This window comes from Leopardus geoffroyi, chromosome E3, assembly GCF_018350155.1.
Source record: "Leopardus geoffroyi isolate Oge1 chromosome E3, O.geoffroyi_Oge1_pat1.0, whole genome shotgun sequence".
In the NCBI taxonomy this organism is placed as follows: domain Eukaryota; kingdom Metazoa; phylum Chordata; class Mammalia; order Carnivora; family Felidae; genus Leopardus; species Leopardus geoffroyi.
The window spans coordinates 1,366,837-1,391,487 of NC_059340.1; the positions used below are offsets into that span (position 1 = coordinate 1,366,837).

The following is a 24,651-nucleotide window of genomic DNA, read 5'->3' on the forward strand; positions in this document are numbered from 1 at the left end:
AGCGAGCTTCCGGGGGAGCCCAATGGCCCCTCGGGAGACGGACGAGCACAACTCACCGGGGCGCCCCAGGCAGGTCCTCAGCGCGCGGGGGGTGGGCGGCGTGGCGAGGCCGGGGGGGGGGGGGCGTCCTGGGGGCCGCACGCCCGTGAGAGCCTCGTGTCCGTGGGGTTTTGCGGATGGAGGGCGGGGCCCACGGGTTCTGCGGGTGGAGGGCGGGGCCCACGGGTTCTGCGGGTGGAGGGCGGGGCCCACGGATTCTGCGGAGGGAGGGTGGGGCCCGCGGGTGGAGGGAAAGGCCCACGGGTTCTGCGGGTGGAGGGCGGGGCCCACGGGTCTGTGGGTGGAGGGAAGGGCCCGCGGGTGGAGAGAAAGGCCCACGGGTCTGTGGGTGGAGGGCGGGGCCCGCGGGTGGAGGGAAAGGCCCACGGGTTCTGTGGGTGGAGGGCGGGACCCACGGGTTCTGCGGAGGGAGGGTGGGGCCCGCGGGTGGAGGGAAAGGCCCACGGGTTCTGCGGGTGGAGGGCGGGGCCCACGGGTCTGTGGGGGGAGGGAAGGGCCCGCGGGTGGAGGGAAAGGCTCACGGGTCTGTGGGTGGAGGGCGGGGCCCGCGGGTGGAGGGAAAGGCCCACGGGTTCTGTGGGTGGAGGGCGGGGCCCGCGGGGTCTGCAGGTGGAGGGAAGGGCCCTCGGGTGGAGGGAAGGGCCCCCGGGTTCTGCAGGTGGAGAGCGGGGCCCACGGATTCTGCGGGTGGAGGGCGGGGCCCACGGAGTCTGCGGGTGGAGGGCGGGGCCCGCGGAGTCTGCAGGAAACAGGCTGCGGCAGGCTCGCCCAGGAGCGGCCAGTTAGCGGGAGCCCACCTGGCCGGCCGCGGGGAGGGCCTTCCTTCCCGCAGGAGCGGCGGGCACCGCGCAGGGCGGCAGCGTCTGGCCGGGGAAGCCCAAATTAAAGCCGGCTGGGATAGCGCTCAAGACGGCTGCTGGGAAGGAGGGCAGACGCCACGCATCCCTGGGGACGTGGTCACCAGGACGCTCGCTGTCCGTGGATCGGAGGTGGCCCGACCCCTCCGGAGGCCGTCCGGTGGCCTCCACGGTGGCCGAACGCAGTTCTGCTGGGCGCGTGCCCGTGGAGACGTGGCACAGACGTGGGATGGGGCAAACGTACTGAAATATTAATTCGAGGGCAGGAGTGTGTGTTTTTTTCCTGTCTGATTTTGTTTGTGTAAAGTCCACAAGTGGGCGGGGCCTCTCCGGGGGCGAGAGGTCACGGGCAGGGCCTGTCAGGGTCGGAAGGAGGCCATAGTTTCTGGTGTTCAGACGATGTTCCATGTTGGGGGCTGAGCGCCTGGAGGGGTCACCGAACTGCGCTGGGATTTGTGCATCTTTTTTCACGTTTTCATGCTTCAGTGAAAACGCTCCGGAGCGGGGATAGGGTGGCTGGCCTCACGCTGGAGAAGGGTCCACCTGTGACCCGCCTGCAGCCCGCGGCCGGGAAGCTTCACAGGTGCTCTCTGTTTTATTTTACTATATTTTTTATGTTTTATTTATTTTTGAGAGACTACCAGCGGGGGAGGGGCAGAGAGAGAGGGAGACACAGAATCCGAAGCAGGCTCCAGGCTCCGGGCTGTCAGCACAGAGCCTGATATGGGGCTCGAACCCAGGAACCGGAGATCATGACCTAAGCCGGAGTCGGACACTTGGCCCACTGAGCCACTCAGGTGCCCTGACAGGTGATCTCTTTAAAATGAGGCCACAGAGTCACTGCAAGAAGTCAGAGCGTCCCCCACCATCCTGCAGCGGCGTCCTCGCTGTGGCGTCTCTCAGTACTAGGGGCCTGGTGGGGGGGAGGGGGAGAATGGCCCCCGAGGGAGACCCGCCCGACCTCGGACACCTGATTTACGGTGGCGTGGGCGGGGAGACCTGGGGGGGGGGAGAGGGGGCGTGCGCCAAACGCGGCCAAGACAATTAGTTATTCGTGTGGAAAAAACGAAATTGGATTTCTGTCTCACTCCATAAATAAGAATCGCTTGCAGACGACAGTGCGGGGCGTCCCCACGGCCTCCCTGTGTGGGGAGGGGGTGCCGAGCGCACGGGAGAGGCAGACCTTTAACTGCATTAGCGTCGAGAGCTTCGTGTATGGAAAACTAACCTAAAAAGGGGAAAGGTGAGTCATATGGTGGGAGGAGCTGTGTGCACGGATAAACCAGCAAGGGATCGATGCACAGAGCGTTGGGGCCACGGCCGCGGGAGACCTGCAGCCCGCAGAGGAGTGGGAAGTAGGTGGGGCCGAGCAGCTCATCGGGTGTGCGGAGACCCGGCCCCCGCGTGGAGGGGATAGGGCACAGGTTCCAGAGCCCCCGAAGTCGCGGGGCTTCCTGTCCCCAAGCCCGATGCCGGCAGACCCCTCGACCCAGCCTTCTGCTCCTCGGTAAACCCTGAAGAAACACTTGATCCTGAGCCCGAGGAGGCACACGCTGGGTGGTCCAGGTGGCTTTTAGTAGCGAAACCTGGGAAAGCGGCCGGATGTCCACGTGACGCGCGAACGGGTACACCTGTGCTGGGAAGCTCCCCGCCGTGGAGTTGTGCCCGGAGGCCGGACGGTGTCCCCGCGGGGCACGGCGGTGTCCCGCGTGGGTCCCGCACCGTAAGCGCGAGCGCACACCGAGCCGCGAGCCGTTCTGCGCTGTGTGACCCTCGGGCGAGAGGACGGGCAGCGCCGCCTCGGGGCGGGGCCGGAGGCGGCGGACTCGGAACCGGAAGGCACTGGGGCTCCTCGCGGTGACCTTGGGAGGGGGCGGTGGGCCTGCGAGGTCCCGTTGCGCGCACGCCCGATGACACACAGTCACCCAGCGCATCCCATGTCACGGGACCACATTAATGAACAGAAATGCACGTTTCTGATGGCCGAGCGTCTCGGAACAATCCGTGTCCATCGAGAGGAACGACGGATGCTTCCTGCCGCTTAACGGACGCGCCTGCGGCGATGCCTACGCTCGGTGCTACTCAAACCGCCTTCACTGCTTCCCGCCGGGGCTTGCTCTCCGCGAGCTCGAGGCCTCCCGCGCCTCCAGGCTGGACGGCACCTCGGAGGGTGGGGTGGAGGGGGTCCGGGCGGCCCCTGAGCACCCGCGGGCGGGGGTCTTGCCCTGGCCACCACGTGCGCCTGCTGCGGGTCGGAGACCGCGGCTCGAATCCGCCCTCCCATCCGGTCTGGGTCCCCCCTCCCCCGCCCCTGCCTCTCGGCGCCCCGTTTTGAAGGGCAGAAGCCAGCCGCACCCCACTTCCTCTGCAGGGTCTCTCCGCACACCCTGGTTCCCTTAGCTGGGAGGCGGGGTCAGGGCCCTCCCCCTCCCCCCCCCCCCACCTGCCTGCTGCTTCTCCCCCGGGGGGCCCTGCCCAGCGCACCCTCCCCGGCCTGCTGTCTGTTGAGTCTGTCCCGGGTCTTGAGTCAAGGCTAGAAATGCAGCTCCGGGAGCCACTTGCTGGGCCCAGGGTGCTCAGAGGGACAGCCCGTCACACAGTGTGACGTTGTGACCTTCTTGGACCCTGGGCTGGCGATGGAGACGCAGGGGACGGTCACTGTGGCCGAGGAGAGCGCTCGGCCCGGTGCCTCGGCCGTCCCACGGGGTCCTGTCCTCGGAGGCTGGTCGTGGCCGCCCCGGAGATGAGCTGTCACCGCACACCCGGCGGCTTCCCAGCGGGATCTCTGTCTCCGGGGGAGAGGAGTCTCCCCGCTCGCTCTGTGGTGCCTAATATTGCTAATCTGACGCATCTATTAAGCATATTTCCCTAAATATTTAAACACTTGCACAATTAATGAATCCCAACTAGAAAAATTAACCAATAAAATTTCCCAGATATTTAGATATTGATTATAAACTTTAATCAAATGCTTCTACATGTTTAATTAAAATCACAAGCTAAAGATACCAGATTTGCTCGAAGCGCCTTTACAACCAGGTACAGCCTACGTGCTGTGTCTCCCCACAATCCACGTGCTGAGGCCCTGACCCCACTTGACCTCCTGGAGACGGGCCTCCAGGGGGTGACACCTGAAGGGCCACCCGAGCGCCCTCTCCGACCTCACAAGGACAGGGCCGGCCAGGGGCTCCACCGGAAACCGGCTTTGCTGGTCCCTGACCCCGTGACCTGAACGTCCGTTGCTGGGGCCCCCGGTCCAGGACATTAGTCAAGCGGCTCCAGCAGACTAAGACACGGGTTCGTGACCGTGTGGAGCTGTGCCCACCGGGTGGCCTGTCCTGTCCGCGGAGTGCCCCTCGGTAAGAAAGAAAAGCCTTACAGTTTCTTTTGCTGAAAGCAGTTACCGGCGACACCTGGTTTTCTCTGTTCTCGTGTTGCCCCGAGATCTTTCCACGGTCGGTGGCCACGACTTTCCCTCCCACGCCCTCCCATCGGCCTCCCTGCAGGATCTGGGTTCTCCTTGAACCCACTTCTCTCCCGTATGCCTCCCAGTGAAGTGCCATGGGGGAGCTGGTCTGTCCGCATCGGGCCGCCCCCTGCCACCGTCCGCGGGGACCTGGGGCCGTGGGCCCCTCAGCAGCACGTCCTCCTTGACAAGTAGCGTCCCCCGGAGGCGAGGGACCCTCCTCCTCCTATCGCCGTGTGCCTGGGGCTTCGCACAGACTGGCGTTGTCCCCAGTGACTCATTCACCTGTGACCTGTGTGTTCCTGGTGCTGAAGGGCCACTCGCCGGGCAGTGAGCCTGTCCGGCTGGCGTGTGTCCCCCAGCCCACGGGTCCGCTTCCCAGGACGCCGGCCGTGGCTGCAGCGGGGGGGGCCACCCGAGCGTCTGCTGCTCCCGAGATGCCCACCCTGTTCGGCACCGACGTAAAAACACACCAAATACTTGATCGTTAGGCCGACGGCAGATTCTACGTTCTTCCGATCTCCGCACGCACCTCACACCTGACCTCTGCTGTGTTGACATCTCTGAGCCTCAGTTTCTCCTCCGTCACGCGGGATGACACCGTGGGTGCGTCAACCCAGGACCGGTCATTAGGACGCCCGCCCCGCACACGTCCTTGCCCTTTGACCCCCCAGCTGCCCTTTGACCCCAGGCATTACTGGCGATTGCTGCAAAGTAATCATAACCGGAGGGGGAAACCGACGTCCCGACAAAGGGATCCGACAAAGAGAACACGCGGGGGCCGGGTGCGCAGAAGCATCACGACACACTGTGCGCCCACGTGCACACACACGCTCAAGGGGAAAGTTCCGGAAGACGCGCCATCCAAAGTGCACAGCGATTATGTTCCTTTTCTTCCTGAGACTTTCCTGCATTTTCCAAATGTTTGACAATGGCTGGTATGAATAAGAAAAACAAAACCCCCACGTACGTGTGTCTTTTAAGCAGAAAACACCACCACTGCCTCCTGCCAGGGTCGTCGATGAGAGAGGGTCACGAGCCTGGGGCCTGGTTCCCTGCGTGGCAGCCGTGGGGACCCGGGGACCCAGGATCCCAGGAGGCGGCCGCAGGAAGGGCGCAGGCTGGCGTCTCTGACCCCCTGGCCCGCATTTCACCCTCAGACCCTTGGTCAAGCCAGCCTCAGGCCAGCTCAGAAGGGGTTAAGATGTGCCACCGATGCAAATTAGGTTTAATTAATCCTTTTCATCAGTTGCAAATATACCTTCTGAACCCTATTAAAAACATGAATATGCAAATGCAGACCTTTTTAAATTCTCATTTTCAAGGACTTGGTGTTGGGGTTTGATTAGTGAATTCCGTTAACAGCCTGTAAACCTGCTGCAAAATTTAATTTCCATTTTCAGTTAAAAAAAAAAAGGAGACAAGAGTCATGACGGCTGTTGGTAATTGGGCTAATTACGGTGTTACACTCACGAGACCACACAGGGAGCCCTGGAGGGCGGAGGGGGCAGCGACCAGGCAGGGGGAGGGCGGCCCCCAGCGGGCAGTCCATTTTCGAGGTGTGGAGACTGAGGCTCACCGCGGGGAGACCGGGAGCTGTGTAGGCTGGGGCAGAGCCAGCGTGGGAGGGCCACCGGGCGCCCAGAGCGGGCTCCGGGGAGGGCGCCCTGGGCCCGTCTGTGGGGGACGCCGCTCACCGCCCCCTGGTTCTGCCAGGCCCCCATGGACTGCCAGGTCACCTGCTGGGACGGCCGCTTCTCTTAGTCGACAGGGCCCTTCACAGGCACAGTGAGGCCCCGAGTGACCCGTGGTGGACACGACAAGGTCCTGTCCCAGCTGGGGAGGGCGGCAAGTGGGACAGAAGACAGTGGATTTCCCAGACGCGTAGGACGGTGAAAACACAGTAAAATGATGTCTCCTTAATTATTTACACGGATTGCACATTGAGGTAACCTTTTGGAATCGTTGGTTTAAATAAGATCTATATCTTAAACTTAACTGCACCTGTTTCTTTTTATTTTTTAGTAAAATTTTTTTTAATGTTTATTTTTGAGAGAGAGAGACAGAGCGTGAGCGGGGGGGGGGGGCAGAGAGAGAGGGAGACACAGACCGCGAAGCGGGGTCCAGGCTCCGAACCGGCAGCACAGAGCCCGACGCGGGGCTCGAACCCACGGACCACGAGATCATGACCTCAGCCTTAGTCGGAGGCTTAACCGCCTGAGCCACCCGGGCGCCCCTCTTACTTCTTAAATGTGGCTACTAAATTTCAAGTCACACGTGTGTGGTTTGCATGTTAGTTCTGTCGGACTGAGCTGCTGTCCCGTGGGTTCCCGAGACGACGGGAGCCTGATGGACACTGTGTAACACGTGCGTTGCTGATAAGCTACGCGTGAGGAAGATGGCGGGGGCCAGAGGTGCCGTAAGGGAGAACGGAGCGGGTTCAGGGAGATGGGGGCGGCAGCGATCAGTTTGGGCCGCTGTAACAAATGCCGCCACGTACTGGGCGGCTGAAACAACAGAAATGATTCCTCATGTCTTGGAGGCTGGAAGTTCCAGATCCGGCCGTGGGGAGGGCTGCTTCCTCCTGAGGCCCCTCCGTGGCGTGTAGACGCCGTGTTCTCCCCGTGTCCTCACGTGGTCGTCCCTCTGCGCGCGTCGGTGTCCTGATCTCCTCCTTGTATAGGACCCCAGTCCTGCTGGGTTGGGGCCCACCGTCGTGACCTCCTCTTACCTTAACCCCCTCTTCAGACCCCCGTCTCCAAGTACATCACATTCCGGGCCCCGGGCTTCCACCTGTGGATTTGGGGGACTCAACTCAGCCCCTGACGGGGTGTGGGCCCGGCCCGTGCACGCGTGTGAGCGGAGACCGGGGCCGGCCCTCTCTGGACGGGCCCCTGTGGGGAGCCCACAGGCGGGAGGGAGCTTTGTCAACTGGTTGGTTCCCGTGGGGTGAGAGCTTCACGGCCTCGAACCGGGCATGAGAGCCTCCTGGGGGTCGCGTCACGTGCAGATTCTGATTCAGCGGGTCCAGGCGGGACCCGAGAACCGAGAACCTGCGTCCCTGACCAGCTCTGGTGCTGCCGGCCCGTGGATGCCGAGGGGGGCCGGGTGCCGGCGGCGGCTGGGGGTCCGGCGGACGCCCCGGCAGGCGGCGCTGTCCTCCCTGGGAGCCTCGGGGAAGCTGGGAGCCGCCTGTCGCACACAAATCCTGTTACATCCTGGCAATTAGAGTTTATCGCTGTGGCACTAATCCCTTAAAATTAGTCATTAGCGGCTTAAGAACCATTTAGTGTCGGGTGCCCACTGATGAGCTGGCAGAGGTGGGGATCTGCCAGAACCAGAACTTTCTGTGGCCTGGAGGCCGGGGCCTCGGTGGGCCCAGGCTCGCGTGGCCGTCTGCGCCTCCCCCGGCTCCCCGGGTGGCCCCGAGGGGACTGGACCGAGTCCAGCAGCGGGAACGGGGCCAGCCCCGGGGGACGTTGGCAGGAGCTGTGCTCCCGCTCCCGCTGTTTGAATCTTCCTGCTCCCTTCTGGAAAGGAAAACCCTGGAATCGGACGGAGCACAGCCGCCGTCCAGCCCAGGCTGGCCCATGCGTCGGCGTCTGGAAGGGGCCTTGGGAGACCCTCTCCCTGTGGAGGGAGGAAGCTGGGGACCGTGGCAGGGATGGGACACGTGCCTGGGCGTCTGCACCTGAGGGAAGGCCTTTGCTGGATTTGAGCTGCCCGGCGCCCACCCCGTCCTGCAGAAGCGGGGACAGCGGGCTGTGCCGATGCGAGACCCCGCCAGGCACCCTAACCCGAGAGGGGACGAAAGCTTCGGGGACAGTTTAGGAACCATCTTGGAGGTTGGTGGTGGAGCCCTGCAGCCGTGGGGCCTCGTGGCCTGTGTCGGGCAGTGGGTAGCTGGTGGCCACGGGGCTGTGGCACCATGCAGCCCGATTCCTCAGCTCCGACCCAAATCCTTCCAGAATATTCCTCTTTCGCCTGGGCCGGCCTAGCAACCAGCACCCCTTGGGGGGCATCCAGCCTCCGTGGCCCACTGCGGACGGATGTTCCCTCGGCCGCCCACGGGGCAGAGGTCAAGAGCTTCTGTCCTGGCCCACGATCCAGGACATCCCCGTCCCTCGAGGTCCACCTGCCGTCAGGGCCCGGCCGGACACCCCTACCTAAGCCATCTGAGCGAGAACCAGCCCCACGCCCACTGCCCGGGAGGGTGCCCTGTCCCTGGTAAGCGCCGTCTGCACACAGGGAACGTGCTGGTGTGTGTATTCCCGCCCGTGAGCGAGGCGCCGCGCAGAGCATCTTTAGGGGCTGGTGATTTCGCGTGGCCTTCTGAACTGAGCCTTTCCTTCCTGTTGCACAAGCGGCCGGCCCTCCATCTGCTCCACGGGGCAGAGAAGAAGGGAAGGCCGGCGCCCCGCCCACCGCACCCTCCGTGCTCCCAGGCTGGAGCCCGCAACAGGTGCGGGGGCCTTTCCTCACACCAAGGCTGGGACGGTTCCCACTGTAGGCTTGGGGCCCCACGTCCGGGGAGGGCAGGGCCAAGCCCAGAGGGCCTCAGCAACACCTCCCCACCCCCGCCCCGCCCCACCACTACCCTGCGGGTTTCTGATGGTGGGGAACACGAGCTCAGGGACCAGGCCCTAGAACAGAGCCTGAGAGGGAGTCCACTCCGACGTCTGCCTGAAACCCAGCACGGGGGTGGGTGGTCTTTGCTGCAGAAGCCAGGACCCCCAGGAGCTTCCTCCCAGTTCCCAAGGGGCTGCTCCGCGGGGTTCGGCAAGCCTCCCACGTGGGGGAGCAGGTTTGGAAATGGGTGCTGTTGGTGAGACAGGACACCGGGCAGGGGAGCCTCGGGCCTCCGCACGGGCAAGCCGGGGCTCTCAGCCCGTGGAGGGCGGAAAGCCCCCGAGCTGGACCGGGGTCCCCATTCCCACTGGCTTGTGGCCCTGGGAAGCCATGTCACCACCCCGAGCCCGTGTTCTCAGTTTCAAAGTGAACAGCAAAGCCATCCGGGCTGTGCTGTGATCCAGGGAGCCAGGGGGGCTCTGGGTTCAGGCAGGAGAGCCTTGCCGGTGACCCTGGGGCCTGGCCGGGCCGTGTCTCCCTCTGCCCGTGGTGAGGCTGCCGGCCACGGGCTGGCACCGCCGATGCAGCCGCACGGGCGGCTGACGTCAGGACTCATTGTCCCCATGACCGGTGACAGGCCTGGAGTGCTGAGCCGTGCGTGTCAATGAGGTGGCACTCGGGCGCTCCAACGCCAGGCGGCCCGTCTTCTGTCCCCCAACATCCCGTGCTGGGGGGAGGCGTGGGCCACCACTCCAGGCCTTCCTGAGCCCCCCAAACCCCTGGTCAGTGGGCCCCCCAGGCCCGGAGCTGTGAGTACAGAGGCCGAGGTCCCCCCGGGGCTGGCAGCTGGACCCCCTCCCACAAAGGCGGCCCCCGTCCCTGTGCCCAGGGGTCCGGGGAGAAGGCTGACCCGTGTGCCGTGATCCCCATCCCTGCCCCGGGTGCCCAGGCGTGTGCAGGCTGCTGGTCCTGAGGTCACCACAGGAAGGAGGACGTGGCCGGAACCACCAGCGTCGCCCGTGGGCGCCTGGGGTTTGGGGTGCTGGCTGCCAGCACCTCCACACGGGGCCTGGAGCCGCCCTCCCGGCCAGCACCTGGGGCCGCCGAGTGCGAGCGTCATCGTCGGTCCGTTGGCGGGGGGAGGGTGGGGGCGTGGGGGGGCGGAGTCCAGGGCAGGGGAGGTATCTCGGCCACTCTGTTCCACCTGAACACCCGCTCCCTCTCTTCTGCTGGGGACGGTGGCTCCTGGGCTGCCACCCACCGTCCCCTGGTGTCCAGGGGCTGCCCTGGGGCCAAACCGAGGGCTGGTGGGCAGGGTGAGCCCGTCCTCTCAGACGCACACAGCCAGCCGGCGGGGTGGCCGAGGAGCAAACTTTATTTCATACGGAGCAGGGACTCTGCCGGGTTTGAGCGGTGTGCGGGCGGGGGTACACACTGGGGAGGGGGCCGGAAGCGGGCCCCCCGGGTCACCCCCCAGAGCGGCGGCACCGAACGTCCTGGGCGAGGAGGCGGGTGCGGCCTCTCCCCTGCCGGCTACAGGTGCGGGCCGCCCGGGTCTGTGGGGCCGTGTGGCGGGAGGCGGGGTGGGCCCGGCCGGGCGGCCCCAGGGGGCCGGACCTGCCGGCTGCCCTCTTGCGCGTGAGCCGCAGGCTAGGCCACCGTCTGGCGGCTGAAGAGGTCGAGCGTGAGGGCGCTGAGGAAGGCGGGGATGCTGTCTTGGCGCAGGAGGTGCAGCTCGATGAGCTCCGGCACCGTGCGTGAGAAGGCCGTCTCCAGAAGCTGCATTTTGGCGCCCGAGGGTCCTGTGGCCTGGAGGGCGGGCGGGAGACACAGAGGACACACGGTCAGTGGTGCGGTGGCCTGCGGGGTCCCCCCGCCCCTGCCCCAGGGCCCTTCGGTCACAGGACAGGGAGGGACGGAGACCCCGTCCCCGGCGGGGGTCCAGAAGACGGGATGTGGGGCGTGGGGCGTGGGCTCCGGGTGCCCAGCTGCCCTCTGTCGGTCTGCCCGGCCCTCCCCGTCCTCAGAGCCCGGCCACCGTGACGGCAGCTGACACCCCGCCCCACCCCCCGATGCTACAGACGAACGGGCCAGGGGCCGGAGCCGCCCCAGAGAGCTGCTCTGCGCCCGGGCGGACGGCCGTGCCCCCTGGTGCTCAATGCCGTTTCCTCCGTCACACGGCGCCGGCCACAGAACGGAGAGGGTTCCCACCGGTGGCCCTGCTGGGAGGCCAACCCCACTCGCGGGCCTTGCTTCTCCGCGGGAGGAGCCGCTCCCGGCCACGATACGCGGAACAGCCGGGGTGCGCACGCCGCCCACGGAGTCCGTCGGCGGACTGTTACTCAGACACGAAAAGGACGGAGCCCTGAGCCCTGCTGCGCCAGGGACGAACCCCAGACACGGAACAACACGCGTGCGTCAGATCACCCGTAGGGAGCGTGCAGAACGGCGAGTCTGCGAGATGGAAAGTACATCAGTGGCTGCCAGGGGCTGGGCTGGGCACGGGACGGACTGCCAGTGGGCGTGAGGGTCCTTGGTGGGGCGACGAGAGTTCTGAAATCGGGTCGTGGTGGCGGCACAGCTTGGGAGACACCAAATACACCAAAAAGCAACCGCGGGGTGAACTGCACAGCCTGGGAACCCCCCCCACCCCCCCCCACCCCCAGGGCTGGGTGTGTGTACTAAACCCCCGTCTGCCCCACAGCCTGATGGGGCCACCCTCCTCCCAGGAGCTGCGGGGGCTGCCTGGCTCCGCCCGTGTGCATGGCTTACCCCTGCACGCGGCGGGCCACACGCCCGGCCCGCACACCGGCCTCCGCCCGGGCAGGAGGCCTGGATGCGCCTGTTGGGAGGCGGTGGTCTCCCTCCGAGACCCCAGGAAGGAGCTGGTGCCGGCCTGCGGCTCCCCCGTCCTGTCCCACGAGCCCTCCCGGCGGCCGTCGGAGCTCGTGGCGCCCAGCGTCTGAGCGGCCCCCGCCTGTGTGCTGCGCGGACGGCCTCTGCTGCCTCCCCAGGGCACCCACCCTGCTCCCCTGCACGTCCGCACATTTAGGCTTGTCACAGTTCAACACGGAACATTTTTAAACAAAAGTAAGAGAAACCACTCTGACCTTTTACCGAGAAAATCCTTTCATTTCTGCCTTCTGCTCAATTGTGAAAATTTCCCCTAAATGTCAGAGGGGCTGATCTTCCGGCAGCGGAGGGGCGGGGAGCAGACGCAGGGCACCGCTCAGGACCGGGGTGGGGGTGGGGGGGGGGCGCTGAGGGAGGCCGTGGCGCCCGCCTGGCTCGGCGGTTGAGTGGCAACCCTCCTCCAAAGGGGGGTCCCTCCACACTGCGCTGCGCCTGGCCGGGACCCCTGCCCACCCGGGAGGCGGCCTTCAGTCCGGGTGTCTCCCCAGATCCCTGTTGGGCTGTGGGGCCCTAGCCATGCTTTACACACATCAGACATCCCTCGCGGCTGCCAGTACTGCGGCCATGTCTCGAACAATCGTCACTTAACGCTCACCCACGCGAGGCCCATCCTGGGCACCTCAGTGCACCTGTCCGGCATTCAGGAGGCGAGCTCACGGCCACAGAGACGCTGGCTGTGCCCTGGGGCTGGCGGGGGGCGTGCAGGAAGGAGGCGTGACCAGGGCGGCCTTCTCAAAGCCGAGGGTTTGTGAGCCCCCCGCCCCCCGCCGGCCACGCCGGCCCATTCCGTGGGAAGGGCCGTGTCCTTGCTCAGAGGCGGCGTGGAGCTGTGTGGCTGCCAGCACGTGCCCTGGTCACGCCATGCCGATCAATCTCTGCTAGGCTCCACCGTGCTCAAATACCACCCGGTCCCCAGGTACCTTGTAAATCACTCTAATTAGGGGCTGTTCGCTTAAAATTAGAGAGTAATTTTTTAAAAAGCAAATTGCCCAGTAAGAGGCGTTGGCTGTGGCTGGAAATATTTATGGCCTGTGTCTCTGCCTCCTCTGCCCCCAGCGTTTGGGAGTGACAGGCCGCGGTGTGGCCGGCAGGCGCCCTGTGGCGAGCAAGGCGCTCCGCCACAGTAAGACCCCCGGTGGCCCCTGGCTGGCCGTCAGCGCGGTCCGGCGCCCACACCTCAGCCTGGACTCGCCTCCAGGCCTCTCTTCCCTCCAGACGGCGGAGCTGGGCCTGCCTCGAAGGGTTCGGCTGGGACCCAGACGGCCAGGTCTGTCTGCCACGGCGCGAGTCTACGGAGACGGGCCACGCGGGGACGCTGGGGGGGGGGCTCCGGGGCTGTGCGTCAGCAGAAGACGAAGCACGTAGTGGCTCCAAAGGGGCTCGTTAAATGCCAGCCTGTGGCGCCCCAGCTGGCGGGACGGCACGCGGCGGGCCCTTTGTGAGATGCCCTGAGTAGGGAACTGCCCCCGCTTCGGTGGCCCCCTCCCAAGCCCCCGACTGCCCGCGGGACGGCACACGGGGGAGGGGATTCCCGTCCAGGGCAGGCCTACCGCTTGCTGAGGGAGCCGAAGGCCATCCCGCGAACGAAGGCACGGGAAGAATCCAGAGATGAGACCCAGAGCGAGGTGTGGGTCCTCACGTCCCCACCTGAGCAAGATTTAGACAATGCAACAAGATGACCAAACGGGCAGTGCGAACACCGCTCTCTCAAGACTCTGGGAGCGGGGTATCGTCTCTGCGTCACGGTGGCATGGCGGCTTGTCACAAGGCGCCATCGACTCCCGAGGAAGCGGCTGACGGCAGCTGGAGGGAAACGCAGGACGACGGGAGCATCTTGGGGCCTGAAAACAGACGGTGGACAGTCACAGAGACTTGGGGGCCCCAGCTCGGTGACGAGAGACACATGAGATGACGCGGCGTGCTTCCGTGACCCCGCGGGCCGAGACGAAACGCGGGGTCATGGCTGGCGGGCGCACCGGGCACAGCCGGGGGGGCACAGAGCCCAGGGTGCCCTGCTGGAGACGAGGGACCACCCGCCAGGTGTCGGGGCTCTGCCTCGAGAGGCAGAGAAGGGAAGGGTCGCGATCAAGGAGGAAGGCACGAAACTGACGACAGGAGAGCGGGTATGGCAACCAGAGGCCGGTCCTTCGAAACCGGCAACAAAACTGACGGAAGAGAAAAGACAGAAGCTGCCGATACGAGAAATGAGATCCTGGAGCTGTTCCGAGAATAATAAGAAAACACTTAAAAACCCTTTATGCCCATAAACTTGACAGCTGGGAACAGAGCGTCCCTTAAACACCACGGAGCACCAGGGCTCGGTCAAGATGAGGCAGCGAACCCGACCCGCCCGGCGGCCATTTAGGAAACCGAATTTGTAATTAAAACGCTCAAGAAGAAATCTCCAGTCCCACGTGGTTTCACCGGAGAATTTTATCAGACATTTAAACGAGAATTAACGCCCATTTTCCACGGTCTGTTCCGGAAGACGGAGCAGAGAGAGTACTTTCCTGCGCACAGGTGTGTCCGCCCGACAGCAAACCGGAAATGGCGCACACGCACAGGCGGAAGAGAGACGTGGACTTGGTGCAGAGACCCTCAACAGAGCTCAGCTAACGTGGTCGGCAAGTATAGAGCGGGGACTACGCCAGGACCACGCGCAAGGCACTTCTGCGTGTGGCCGGTGCGCTGACGACCAGTCAGGACGCGTCACCACAACCCCAGGACACCCAGTCCCACTGCCGACACAGGAAACGAACGCCGCTGACAAAACGCGACCTCCATTCCCGAAGAAAACCCTCGGCAGCCGGGCGCGCACGGCCCACGCGGCCTCCGAGTGGGACAGGCGGCGCCGTCCCGTCCTGGGGGCAGAACACACATGTGGGGGCCTCGACGGAGGTCCACACTAACGTGCCCCATCAACCTTCTTTTTAAAAAAAATTTTTTTTTAACGTTTATTCATTTTTGAGACAGAGAGAGACACAGCATGAACGGGGGAGGGTCGCAGAGAGAGGGAGACACAGAACCTGAAACAGGCTCCAGGCTCTGAGCTGTCAGCACAGAGCCCGACACGGGGCTCGAACTCACAGACCGCGAGATCATGACCTGAGCCGAAGTCGGACGCCCAACCGGCTGAGCCACCCAGGTGCCCCCCCGTCAACCTTCTTAACGCAAGTGCCAGAGCCGCCCCACGGAGGAAGACGAGAGAACTGAAAAGAATTCTGACTTAAACCTCACGCCTCAGGCAGAACTAAACTCCAAGCCCATCACAGACTCACGCATAAAACATAAAAACCTTCAAGCACAGAGACGACACTTCAGGACCTAAGACCAGGCGGAGGACTTGTCAGACTCCACACAGAAAGCACAGTCCGGAGAACAGAATGAAGACGGACAAACCGATGGGCCTCATGGAAACTGCCAGCCTTTGCTCCCGAGACACAAGCCCGCCCGGGAAGGGGCACGTGCGAGTCACGAGTGACCCGGGGCTGGCATTCTGTGTCCCGGCGCCTCCTGGCTGGCGGTTGCGACGGTCCATTCATCTCTGACTCCCTGAACCGTCTCCCTCCGTTCCCGGGACGCCCGGGGAAGAGGCGGCCGCAGTCAGGACGGGGCGGGTGGGGGTACCGACGGCAGCCCCACGCCACCCTGCGGCTCACCTCGCCCACGCGCTCAGATGCCCCGAGGCCGGCCCTCCACTCCCTCACTGGCTCCCCGGCTGCAGGTGGCAAGCTGGTGGCTGCAAGGCCCGGGGGAGGCCGGCTGCTTAGCGGCCGTCTTCAGTCGCATGAAGGCTCGCGTGCGGATCTGGGGCGGCAGGCACCTGAGCGGACACAGCTCCAGGCGGCCCTGCGTCCCACGAAGCCCGCCGCTCCCATCCCGGCCCCGTCCTCGGCGCCACCCCCGGGCCTTCGCGTGCGAGGCAGGGGCCGGGAGCCCGGGCACAGCGCAGGCACGGCCTCTCTGCAGCCGGGTCCCGGCAGGGCTCCGCGGCCAGATGCTGGCCCCGCGGGGACAATGCGGGGCGGTCGGTGTGGGCAGGCGTGCGCAGACGCCTGCCACGTGCCGGGCAGCCCCTTCCCGCCGCCACGCACGCGTACCCCGGGTCTTCGGGGTTGAGCGGCCGTCCCCCTGCTCAGACGCGACCGCCCAACGCCTCTGCTCTGACCCCTCCGTCTGGACGGCCTCCTCCCGGTGCCGGCCCTGGGTGACCCGGGGCGCTCTGGCGAAGCTCGGGTCCCGCGCGTCCGCCGGGCGTGAGAGCCCCCGCTCGGCGGGACGCGCTCGGTGGTGGTGGTGGGTGGCCGTGGCCCCGTCTAGTGGAGGAGCCTTCTACCAGGAGCACAGGCGCTTCCTCCACCGGGGACCAGCCCGCCCTGTAGAGGGGCGGCCCAGGCCGCGCACCCCGGCTGCGCGCGCTAGCCAGGCTGCGAGGGAGCTCCGGCTACGCGGGCGAGGGCCCGACGCGCTGCCCGAGCCGGCACACGCCCACCGGTGATGCGCGGACGGCGGCTTTGCCACGTCCGCCAGGAAGTCGCCTTGAACTTCCGTGCCGGAGGAAGCCCCCTGAGTGCGCACCGCAGTGGGTCACGCTCACACACGACACGGCTCTACACGCACAGAGAAGAAGCGTGTAAACCACAAAACCTAAGTGGTTAGCTCAGGGAGCTGCGATGTATCGTGGCTCCTTACGGCTTTGTGCACTTTGTGGATTTTTTACTGCAGCCGCACGTCGCCTCCGTGACCAGGGCCAGGCCGACGCGAACTGGGTCTCCGAGAGCGGCACTTCTGACACAGGGCACTCATCACACGCGCTGTTCTTGCCACAGGCACGTGCGCGTTCGTGGGCCTCACCGGCCGCCTGGCCCCGGGACTGGGGCCCCTGGGATGCCCGCCACGGCACCCGCGGGGCTCCCACCCAGAACCACGCGCCAGGGCGGCGGTCGGTCGTGGTGTAAGTGGCCCCGCGTGGGGACACGGAGGTGACCCTCGGCCCTGGATCCCTCCTCCGCGTAGCCCCCACCTGGCCGCTCCTGCTGCTCCCCTCCCCCCTCCCCGACTGTGACTGTCCTGCGTCTCCTCACCTTGTAGGCCGGGCTGGGCGAGGAGGCCCTTCCCACCGCTGCCCCCCAGGCGTCCCCCCACATGCCCCGCCAGCCTCCGGCTCCGGTGCGTGTCCCCGTCCACTGCTGTCCCTCAGGGAGGGCGGGCGGCGACCCCGGTGCTCGGCGTAGGCGGACCCAAACAAGCCTGGGCCCAGGCAGAGGGACGCGGTGGCCAGCGGATCGGGACGAGCTGGACGGAACGCCGAGGAGGCCGTCCCAGCACGAAGCTGCAAACGCCGAGCTGGCAAAAAGCATGTCCAGCACGGGGCGGAGGGAAATAGCTCCCCCAATTATCCCCGCTCAATTGTGCCGGGAAACGGCTAAATACCGCATGTTCTAATTATACCGGCGTTGCTGGAGTTACCGTCCCCGGCGAGGGGCGACCTCTCCCCAGCGTGCTCTGGGGGGTGGGGGGGGGGCGAGGCCAGGCGCCCCAGCAGCTGCGGATCGGTTCCGAGCCCACAGTTGTTATTATTATTACTCTATTTATACGGCTCTGCATCCCTCGTGCCTCGCCCCGGTTTGTGCAGCTGCTCCCACGGCCTCACGAGGGAGGGGCAGGAGGGCGCACATGGGCGGCGAGGGCCCAGGGTCATTTCCAGCGAGCCTCGTGCATCACAGGTGGGTGCCCAGGGGGCCCACAGGTCATCGGCACAGGGCCAGGCTCCGTCTGGCGTCCCACTCCGGGCCCAGGCCTCCTTCCCATCCCGGGAGGAAGGTGGGGACAACCATGGGGGCCGGGCCACCTCCCTCCTACTGGCTCCCAGGGGCAGGAGGCCAAGTGCAAGGGGCCCCCAAACGGCTCTGAAGGCCGGACGTCCCGGGAGGGCCCGGGCCAGATGGGCTGGAGCACGTGTCCCCCAGCCGGCCACCCTCAGCGCAATGACGCGGATGGCACCAGGTCACGTAGGAAGCCCCCCTCCCCGTCCAGACAAGCTGGTACAGTGGGGCACTCACGGGGACACAGGCGGCCGGCTGGGGGAGCGGCAGAGACTGAGCTGGGGACCTGGGCTCCGATCGTGGCTGCCCCTCCCACTCGCCGTGTGACCGTGGCACCTCCCCTCCCCTCTGCGAGCTGGACTTCCCTCAGTGGAAAGGGGCACACGGTGTCTGTGTCCCCACCTCGAATATTAACTCACTCACGTGCTGACAAGACGGATGAAGCCAGCTGCCACGTCACAGGCTGTCACGGGAACTGACGGTGGCCTCTGGCCAATGGCCCCAGAGGAACTGAGCAGACCCACGTGAGTCTCTCCCCAAGAGACTCGTGGCTGTGGCGCAAAGGAGGGCCCACCTGGGCGCAGTCCGGCCACTGACCATCGGGCCACCGCCACCGTGCTCGTGGTGAGTGCTTGCTCCGCCACGGACTGTCGATATAGGAGGGCAGAAAAAAATCCCTTTAGAAAAACATCCTGAAAGGTGATGAAAACCTTACCGAACATGAAAGGTAAGTCAGGAAACTGACACCAGAGTGCACGGTAGCCCAAGTGCTCAAAAGCAGGAACAACACATCTTAAGATACGGCGGCCAGAGACAACCAGACACACGGCCAGAGGCGCAGGACGGGGTGACAGCGGACGCTCACTGGCGACCACGGAGGCCTGCAAAGTACAGAAGCAGCAACCAAACACAACCCCCAGCGCCCCCCACTCCCCGTGGAAACGTTCAGAAGGTGAGGCCGGCTCCAGACGCGCACGAGTGGAAATGGGAGCACGGAGAGCGGAGGGAAGCCCCGCCTCTTGAAATCTCTTCACGTGACAGCAGCAGGCCACGAGCCTCCTCGCGTGCACAAAGTGACATCCAAGGGGAGCTCGGAGCGGCGGGGTTCTCACGAGAAGGCTGCGGGAAGAGGCACGCAAGTCCTTCAACAACCCTCAAAACGGCACGAGATGAAGTATAGACAGTAAGTCAAAGAAGGAGCCGGACCAACTTGCACAAAACATTCCCCCGACCCAGAGGAAGGCAGGGAAAGAGGTTCAAGGAACAAGACAGGCCGGAAACAACGGATTTTGGAGCGAAGACCGTCACTGGGGATGAGGGTAGCTTCAGAACCATGACAGGACTAACTTATACATGAAAAAAAAAAAAATGACAGAAATACAAGAAGGCACAGACAAATCCAGAATCAGTCAGAGATTTCAGCGCTTGTCTGTCTTTAATTGACAGAAAAGATAAAAAATCGGCGAGACTTTGATAGCAGATAGGACACTTGACAACATTATCAAAGAACCTGACGTAACTGACGTTTATAGCACACGCTCCAGCAGAATACACGGTATTTTTAAGTACGTTCGCTACACAGACAACATTCTGGACCTTACAACAAATGTCGACGAATTTTAAAGGAGTAACGTCATGCAACGTATGTTCTCCGACCACAATGAAATTCAGTCAAAACCTAATAACGGAAAGGTAGCTGGAGATTGTCAGAATACTTGGAAACTTGGTAACCTACTTCTAAGTAACCCCTGGGTCAAAGAAGAAACCCAGAGGGAAATTACTAAGTCCTTTCAACTGAATGAAGATAAAACAAAATCATCCGAATTTGTGGAGAGACTGAGGCAGACCTTGGGGAAGTTTTTAGCGCTAAATGTCTATGCGGGAAAAGAAGAAAGGGCTCACGTCAGTGACTTCAACTTGCACCTCAAAAAGCTGAAATAAAAAGGGCACATGAGACCCAATGTACGCAGAAGAAAGGAAACAAAGATCAAAGCGGAAATCAATGAACTAAAAAGCAGAAAAGCGAGAGAAAAAAATACAACCCGCAGTGGTCCGCAAAGATTAACAAGGCTGACGCACTTGGGCCAGACTGCTTAGGAATGAAGGGCGGAAGACGACTGATGGGGCCGTGGGGGACGGGGGTGACAGCACGGGTCCCACAGATGTCAGAAACACAAGGAGGGAGCACTGCCAGCCTCACGTCGGTGAGTCCGACAACTTAGATGCAGCGGACCAACTCTGAAAGACAGAACTCGCCGAGCTCACCGCAGAGGAGGGCTAAACCCGCTAAGCCCGGTGTCCGCTACGGAAAACCTCTCACGGAATCTCCCGGGCTGGTGGCGCTCCCCGGGTCCCACGCAACACGCAACACCGGAGGAAGCGATACCAGCCCGACATCAAGTCTAAGACACCCGATGAGGACGAGCACGCCCCAAGCCCACGGCGAGCCCAGCACTGCCGATACGTCAAGAAGAAGGGCCACGTGATTCTCAGAACAGGAGGGAACTTCCTCAGCCTGACCGGCGGCACCTGCGAATAACCCACATTCACGCCACAGTCGACGGCCCGAGAGCGAGCACCTCCCCGCCCGCTGCAAGCAGAGGATCGCCAGCTGGCTCAGCATCGCTCTGGAGGCTGTGTGGACCCGTGCAGGTGCCACGTCACGGTCCAGGTAGAAAATCCAATCACTACAAAGATACCAGGAACGACACATGAGGTTAGCGAGGGTGCAAAATAGAAGATCAATATTCAAACACGAACTGCTTTTCTACAGTAGCAACAAGGAGAGATTAGAAGCGGAAAAGCAATCCCCTTCACGATAGCGTCAAAACACCAAACGCTTCGGGACGCACCCAACAAAAGGAAGCGATGGTGTGGAGAGACACTCTTGTCGACCCCGTGTGGCTACGATGGCCATGCTCCCCTCGATGACCTGGGAGGCTCGCGCACCCCTGACCAAAACCCGAGCAGACGTGTGCTGTGCACGCACACAGGGGCCTCAAACACGGGAATGCAAACACCCAGGAATACTGCCAGCGGCTCCGAGTGAGGAGGCGGGGGCGGCTCCACAGACGCCCTCCCTGCTCCCAGCCGCCTCCACAGGGACTTCCTGGCTCCCCTGTAGCCCCCATGGCCTTGGGAGAAAGCGCTACGCGGTCTTGTCACCGGGCCCTACAGCACAGTAAGCCAGCGGCTGCGGGTACGGATACCGAGGGTCCGCAAACGCTTGGCCCTGTGCCATCGACAGAGCGACCTGGCTGAGAGAGAGGGATTCTCTCCCGCCGGGCCCAGGCCGCCTCCTTTGGCCACCACCGCGGACACCGCCTCCCGGCCCCATCCTGGGCCAGGGGCACAGAGACACAAGAGCCGGGCCCGGCCGTACGGAGAGGCTGGTCCCGAGGACCCCGAGACCAGATGGGGGAGCCACTTGGCTGGGGGGCGGGCAGCCCGCACTTCACAGGTGGCTGGCATAGCACGGCTGGTGGCCCGGGTGCCTCGGCCGTGGTCACACGCCGTGCAGCAGGCACACTGTGCTAGCCCTGGGTTAAAGACATCCCTGTGACGGACGTGACTCCCGGAAAGTTGTGTCTCCACAGTCACGCTGGCGTAAGAGCGGCCAGACGCGCTGTGCACTGGGCCTCGCCGCTCACCCGGCTGGCGCGTGGCTGCCACGGGCCCTGAGCAACGAGGACGGAAGCGGTCACCGCCTGGCCGCCGTGGGATCGGGACCTGCTGCCCGGCTCTCGCCCTCCTGCGGCTGCGAGGGTCGCGCCTTAAAGCAGCCTCCATCCTGGCAGCAGAGTCCCCTCCTCTGTCTGCGCCGAGAGAAGCGCAGAGGGTGGCTCTGCTAGGGCCCCCCGCTCCTGCCAGGTGCCTCTCTTCCACGGGGGTCCCGGGCAGGGAGGCGGTTGGGAGGCTCGGCGGGGCCGGGCGACCCGAAGCTGGGGCACACGCGGTCCAGGTAACCTAGACCCCCTCTCCCCTGGAACGAGGGGCCGCGGCTGCCGCGCAGGGTCCCGCTGGGGGACGAGGCCCCATCTCTCGGGCCTGTGACCGCCCCTGACTCGGGGCTCTCCGTCCCCGCCAGGAACCACGGGCGCTCCTGGCTGAGGCCTCGGGGAGCCGGGCCCCACAATGTCCCAGGGTCCCCAGCCCTCACGTTTCTGCCACCATCTCTGTGCTGACTACCCCGCTCAGGCCTCTGGCGTTGGTATCATCTGCAAACTGCCTTGTTTTTCATCTTTGGCAAGGCTGAAAATCTGATCATGAAAGGAAATTTTCTTTTTTCTTTTTTAATTAGTACTCGGTAATATCACCAAGCTGTGAGTTTATGGCTTTGTAGATCTTGTGTTTTTGACACTAATTACTCACAAAGGCTTTTTAAGCCGCATCTCAACTCTGCAACTGCCACGCCGGTAATTACACAAGAGAGGGAGACCCAACAGATTCCACAGGTCACACCCGGCCCCTCCGACCCCTGCTCCGGGCTTGTGGGGGGCCGCCACCCCCCTGGGCCCTGGGGCAACCCGGCCGTTCCCAAGGCTCCGGCCCAGGGGCCCCAAGGCCACGTCTCCGGGACTGCAGTCCCCGCCAGTCCCGGCAAGGGGCTCGGGGCTCAGGCTCTGCTCTGCCCTGAGGAGCCCGTCACAGTCACCGGCGGCGGCCGGAAAGGACCCGGGGCAGGAGTCCTGGCACCCCGCGGTGGGGGGTGCCTGCTCCACGGTGATGGTCTCCTGGAGCCTCCCAGGAGGGCCCGGCCCGGCTGAGGACAGACTGCCCGCCTCCTCGGCCCTCCTTTCCCGCCCGGGGCCCTGAGCCAGCACCGACCACGTGCCCCTGTCCTCCCTGGCCGGGGCTTCTGCCCCCCTCCTGCCCCCTGCCCAGGCCACCGGGGTATGGCGAGGCCGCGTGCACCTCCGCCTGCCTGTGGCTCAACGGGAAAGCCCGCCGGGGAGAGGCTGCTGGCCTGAACCCTGAGCCGAGGTGAGGCCCCAGCACGCCCACCAGGCAGGCCCGCGGCCCGGGCTTCCCGTCCTCACGCTCAGGAGCGCACACCGAGCCCCGGAACCTCGCCGGCAGGCAGGGTGGCCGGAAAAGCAGGAGCAGGTCACCCTCCGCCGGGACCCTCTGCCTCGCTGTGAACCCTGCGGGATGGCGCGTCCTTCCCTCCTCCTTCTTGGAGAACCCGAAGGCTCTCGGATGGGCGATACATCGACTGAGCAGAACAGGAACCTCCCTCTTGCCCCCGAGCCCCGGGCTGCGACTGCTGCGCGGCGGGCTGCACCCGGAAGGCTCCCCGGGGGCCGCGGCCCGATGAGCGCGCAGACCTTACGGGCCGCCCGGCTGACTGCGCTGGGCCGACCTGAGTATATGATCGGTTAGTCGCGGTTCGGCGTTCTTTACTGCAATCCCCTCTTAAGATGCAGTTAAAACATCTCATCGCCGAAGCGCCTGGCTCCTACCGGGCCGTTTCTGCGTCAGGCGAAGGCGTCAAAGTCAAAGCCGGGGGTGCCATTTCAGGCACCCCTCTCGTTTCCAAAGGGGCAGGTCCGGCGAGGACCGGTCTCCGAGGACACCCTGCTTTCGCAAGAGCCGTCCCGCTGGCGCTCCTCCCCCCGGGACAGGCTGGCGAGAACCTCCCTTCTGTTCCCCGCCTCGTGCCGCCGTGGCGACAGGACAGCCCGGAAGTCTGGTCCCTGCAAGCACACGCGCCCGCCTGACAGGAAGGAGGCTCTGAGGGGGTGAGCCGAAGCCACCGCGGGGACATTCACGTGAATCGGCACAATCTCACCACGGGTGAAAAGACAACGAGGCAAAGAACTAGCGATGCCGATCGCCCCTGCCGGCCCCGCTCGGGTCACATCCTGTCACGGGGCCGCGTGCATCCCGCCGGCGAGGGTTGGGCCGTCACAAACTCCGGGACGCAGTGACGGTGCGCGCCCCTCCAGGACCCTCCGTGACCTGTAGGGTGACCCCGTGACAGGGCAGGCCTGAGCCCGAGGGACGATGGGAGGGACGATGGGCGGGAACCCAGCAGGAGACGACGGGTGGACGCCCCACAGGCAGACCCCGAAGGGGGCGGGCGGGCGTGGCGGGGGACACAGGGCCTGTGGCGGGGTGGGGGCCGCCACACCTGGGACCTTCTCCTTACGCGGGGGACTGACACCTCCCCTCACATCTGCCTCTGCCCCGCGGTGGAGAGAGGGGCTGTGATGACACAGGGGCCCCGGGCTGCCCCCAGGGTGACCTGACAGGACTCGGCATGTGCTGGACACTGTGCAGAGGGTCCCAATGTCTGACCCCGTCTTCCCTTTCCACCTGGGCGGGGGGGGGGGGGGGGGGGGGGGCGTGTGCACCAGAGGTGAGGGGCTGGGAGCTCAGCCAGAACCGCCTCCCCGGCTGCACCCCACCACTGTGAGCCGGGGCGGCATGACCATCCCCGTGCTGCCGTCACGATGCACGGCCTGACGGCCAGGGTCACTGTCCCCTCCATCGAGAGCCCGTGCGGCAGGATGATGGGGGAGGGGACCACGGTGACCCCCAGGGCTCGTCTCGCTCTCTCCGGGCACGGGCGCCGCCTGGTACCATTACGGGCACTGCCCGGGTGGGCCGACCGCAGGGCACGGGGGGCGCTGGAGCAGAGGTCTCCTGCTTCCCACGACCCCTCCTGGCAGACTGGCGGGCCACCGGGCAGTGTGCCGGCCTGGGGTTGGGAGCCCACTATTTATTCCCAGCCCGTGGGAGGCGGGGACTCACGCTCCAAAGCGCAGCTCGGTCCAGCACAGCCGTGCCCAGAATACTGACGCAGGGGCGGCCGCGGCTCTGACCTTGGTCGGTTAGCGGCCCTTCCGGCTCCTTCAGCATCTGGCGGCCGGGAAGTCAGCAACCCAGAAACGACGGCCCGGAACCCCGCCGACTGGCCTGTCTCCCTCTGGTTCCAGAATGCAGTGCACTGAGCAGC

The 24,651-nt window shown here is 64.7% G+C and overlaps 2 protein-coding genes across 14 annotated transcripts in view; both read right to left on the bottom strand.

Annotated features, from left to right (window-relative positions):
- LOC123588845 (translation initiation factor IF-2-like) overlaps window positions 1-1,573 on the bottom strand; it is a 39,590-nt gene extending 38,017 nt beyond the window's left edge. For all 3 annotated transcript variants that reach the window (XM_045460152.1, XM_045460151.1, XM_045460153.1), the window contains exons 1-2: window positions 858-1,573; window positions 57-199 (exon numbers count right to left, since the gene is read on the bottom strand). In XM_045460152.1, coding sequence (XP_045316108.1) covers window positions 57-199; window positions 858-1,325 — 611 coding nt within the window. In that variant the 5' untranslated portion in view covers window positions 1,326-1,573. The remainder of the gene's footprint in view (window positions 1-56; window positions 200-857) is intronic.
- Window positions 1,574-10,309: 8,736 nt separating this feature from the next.
- Window positions 10,310-24,651, bottom strand: part of MAD1L1 (mitotic arrest deficient 1 like 1) — a 324,285-nt gene continuing 309,943 nt past the window's right edge. For all 11 annotated transcript variants that reach the window (XM_045462002.1, XM_045462008.1, XM_045462007.1 and 8 more), the window contains one exon: window positions 10,310-10,761. In XM_045462002.1, coding sequence (XP_045317958.1) covers window positions 10,603-10,761 — 159 coding nt within the window. In that variant the 3' untranslated portion in view covers window positions 10,310-10,602. The remainder of the gene's footprint in view (window positions 10,762-24,651) is intronic.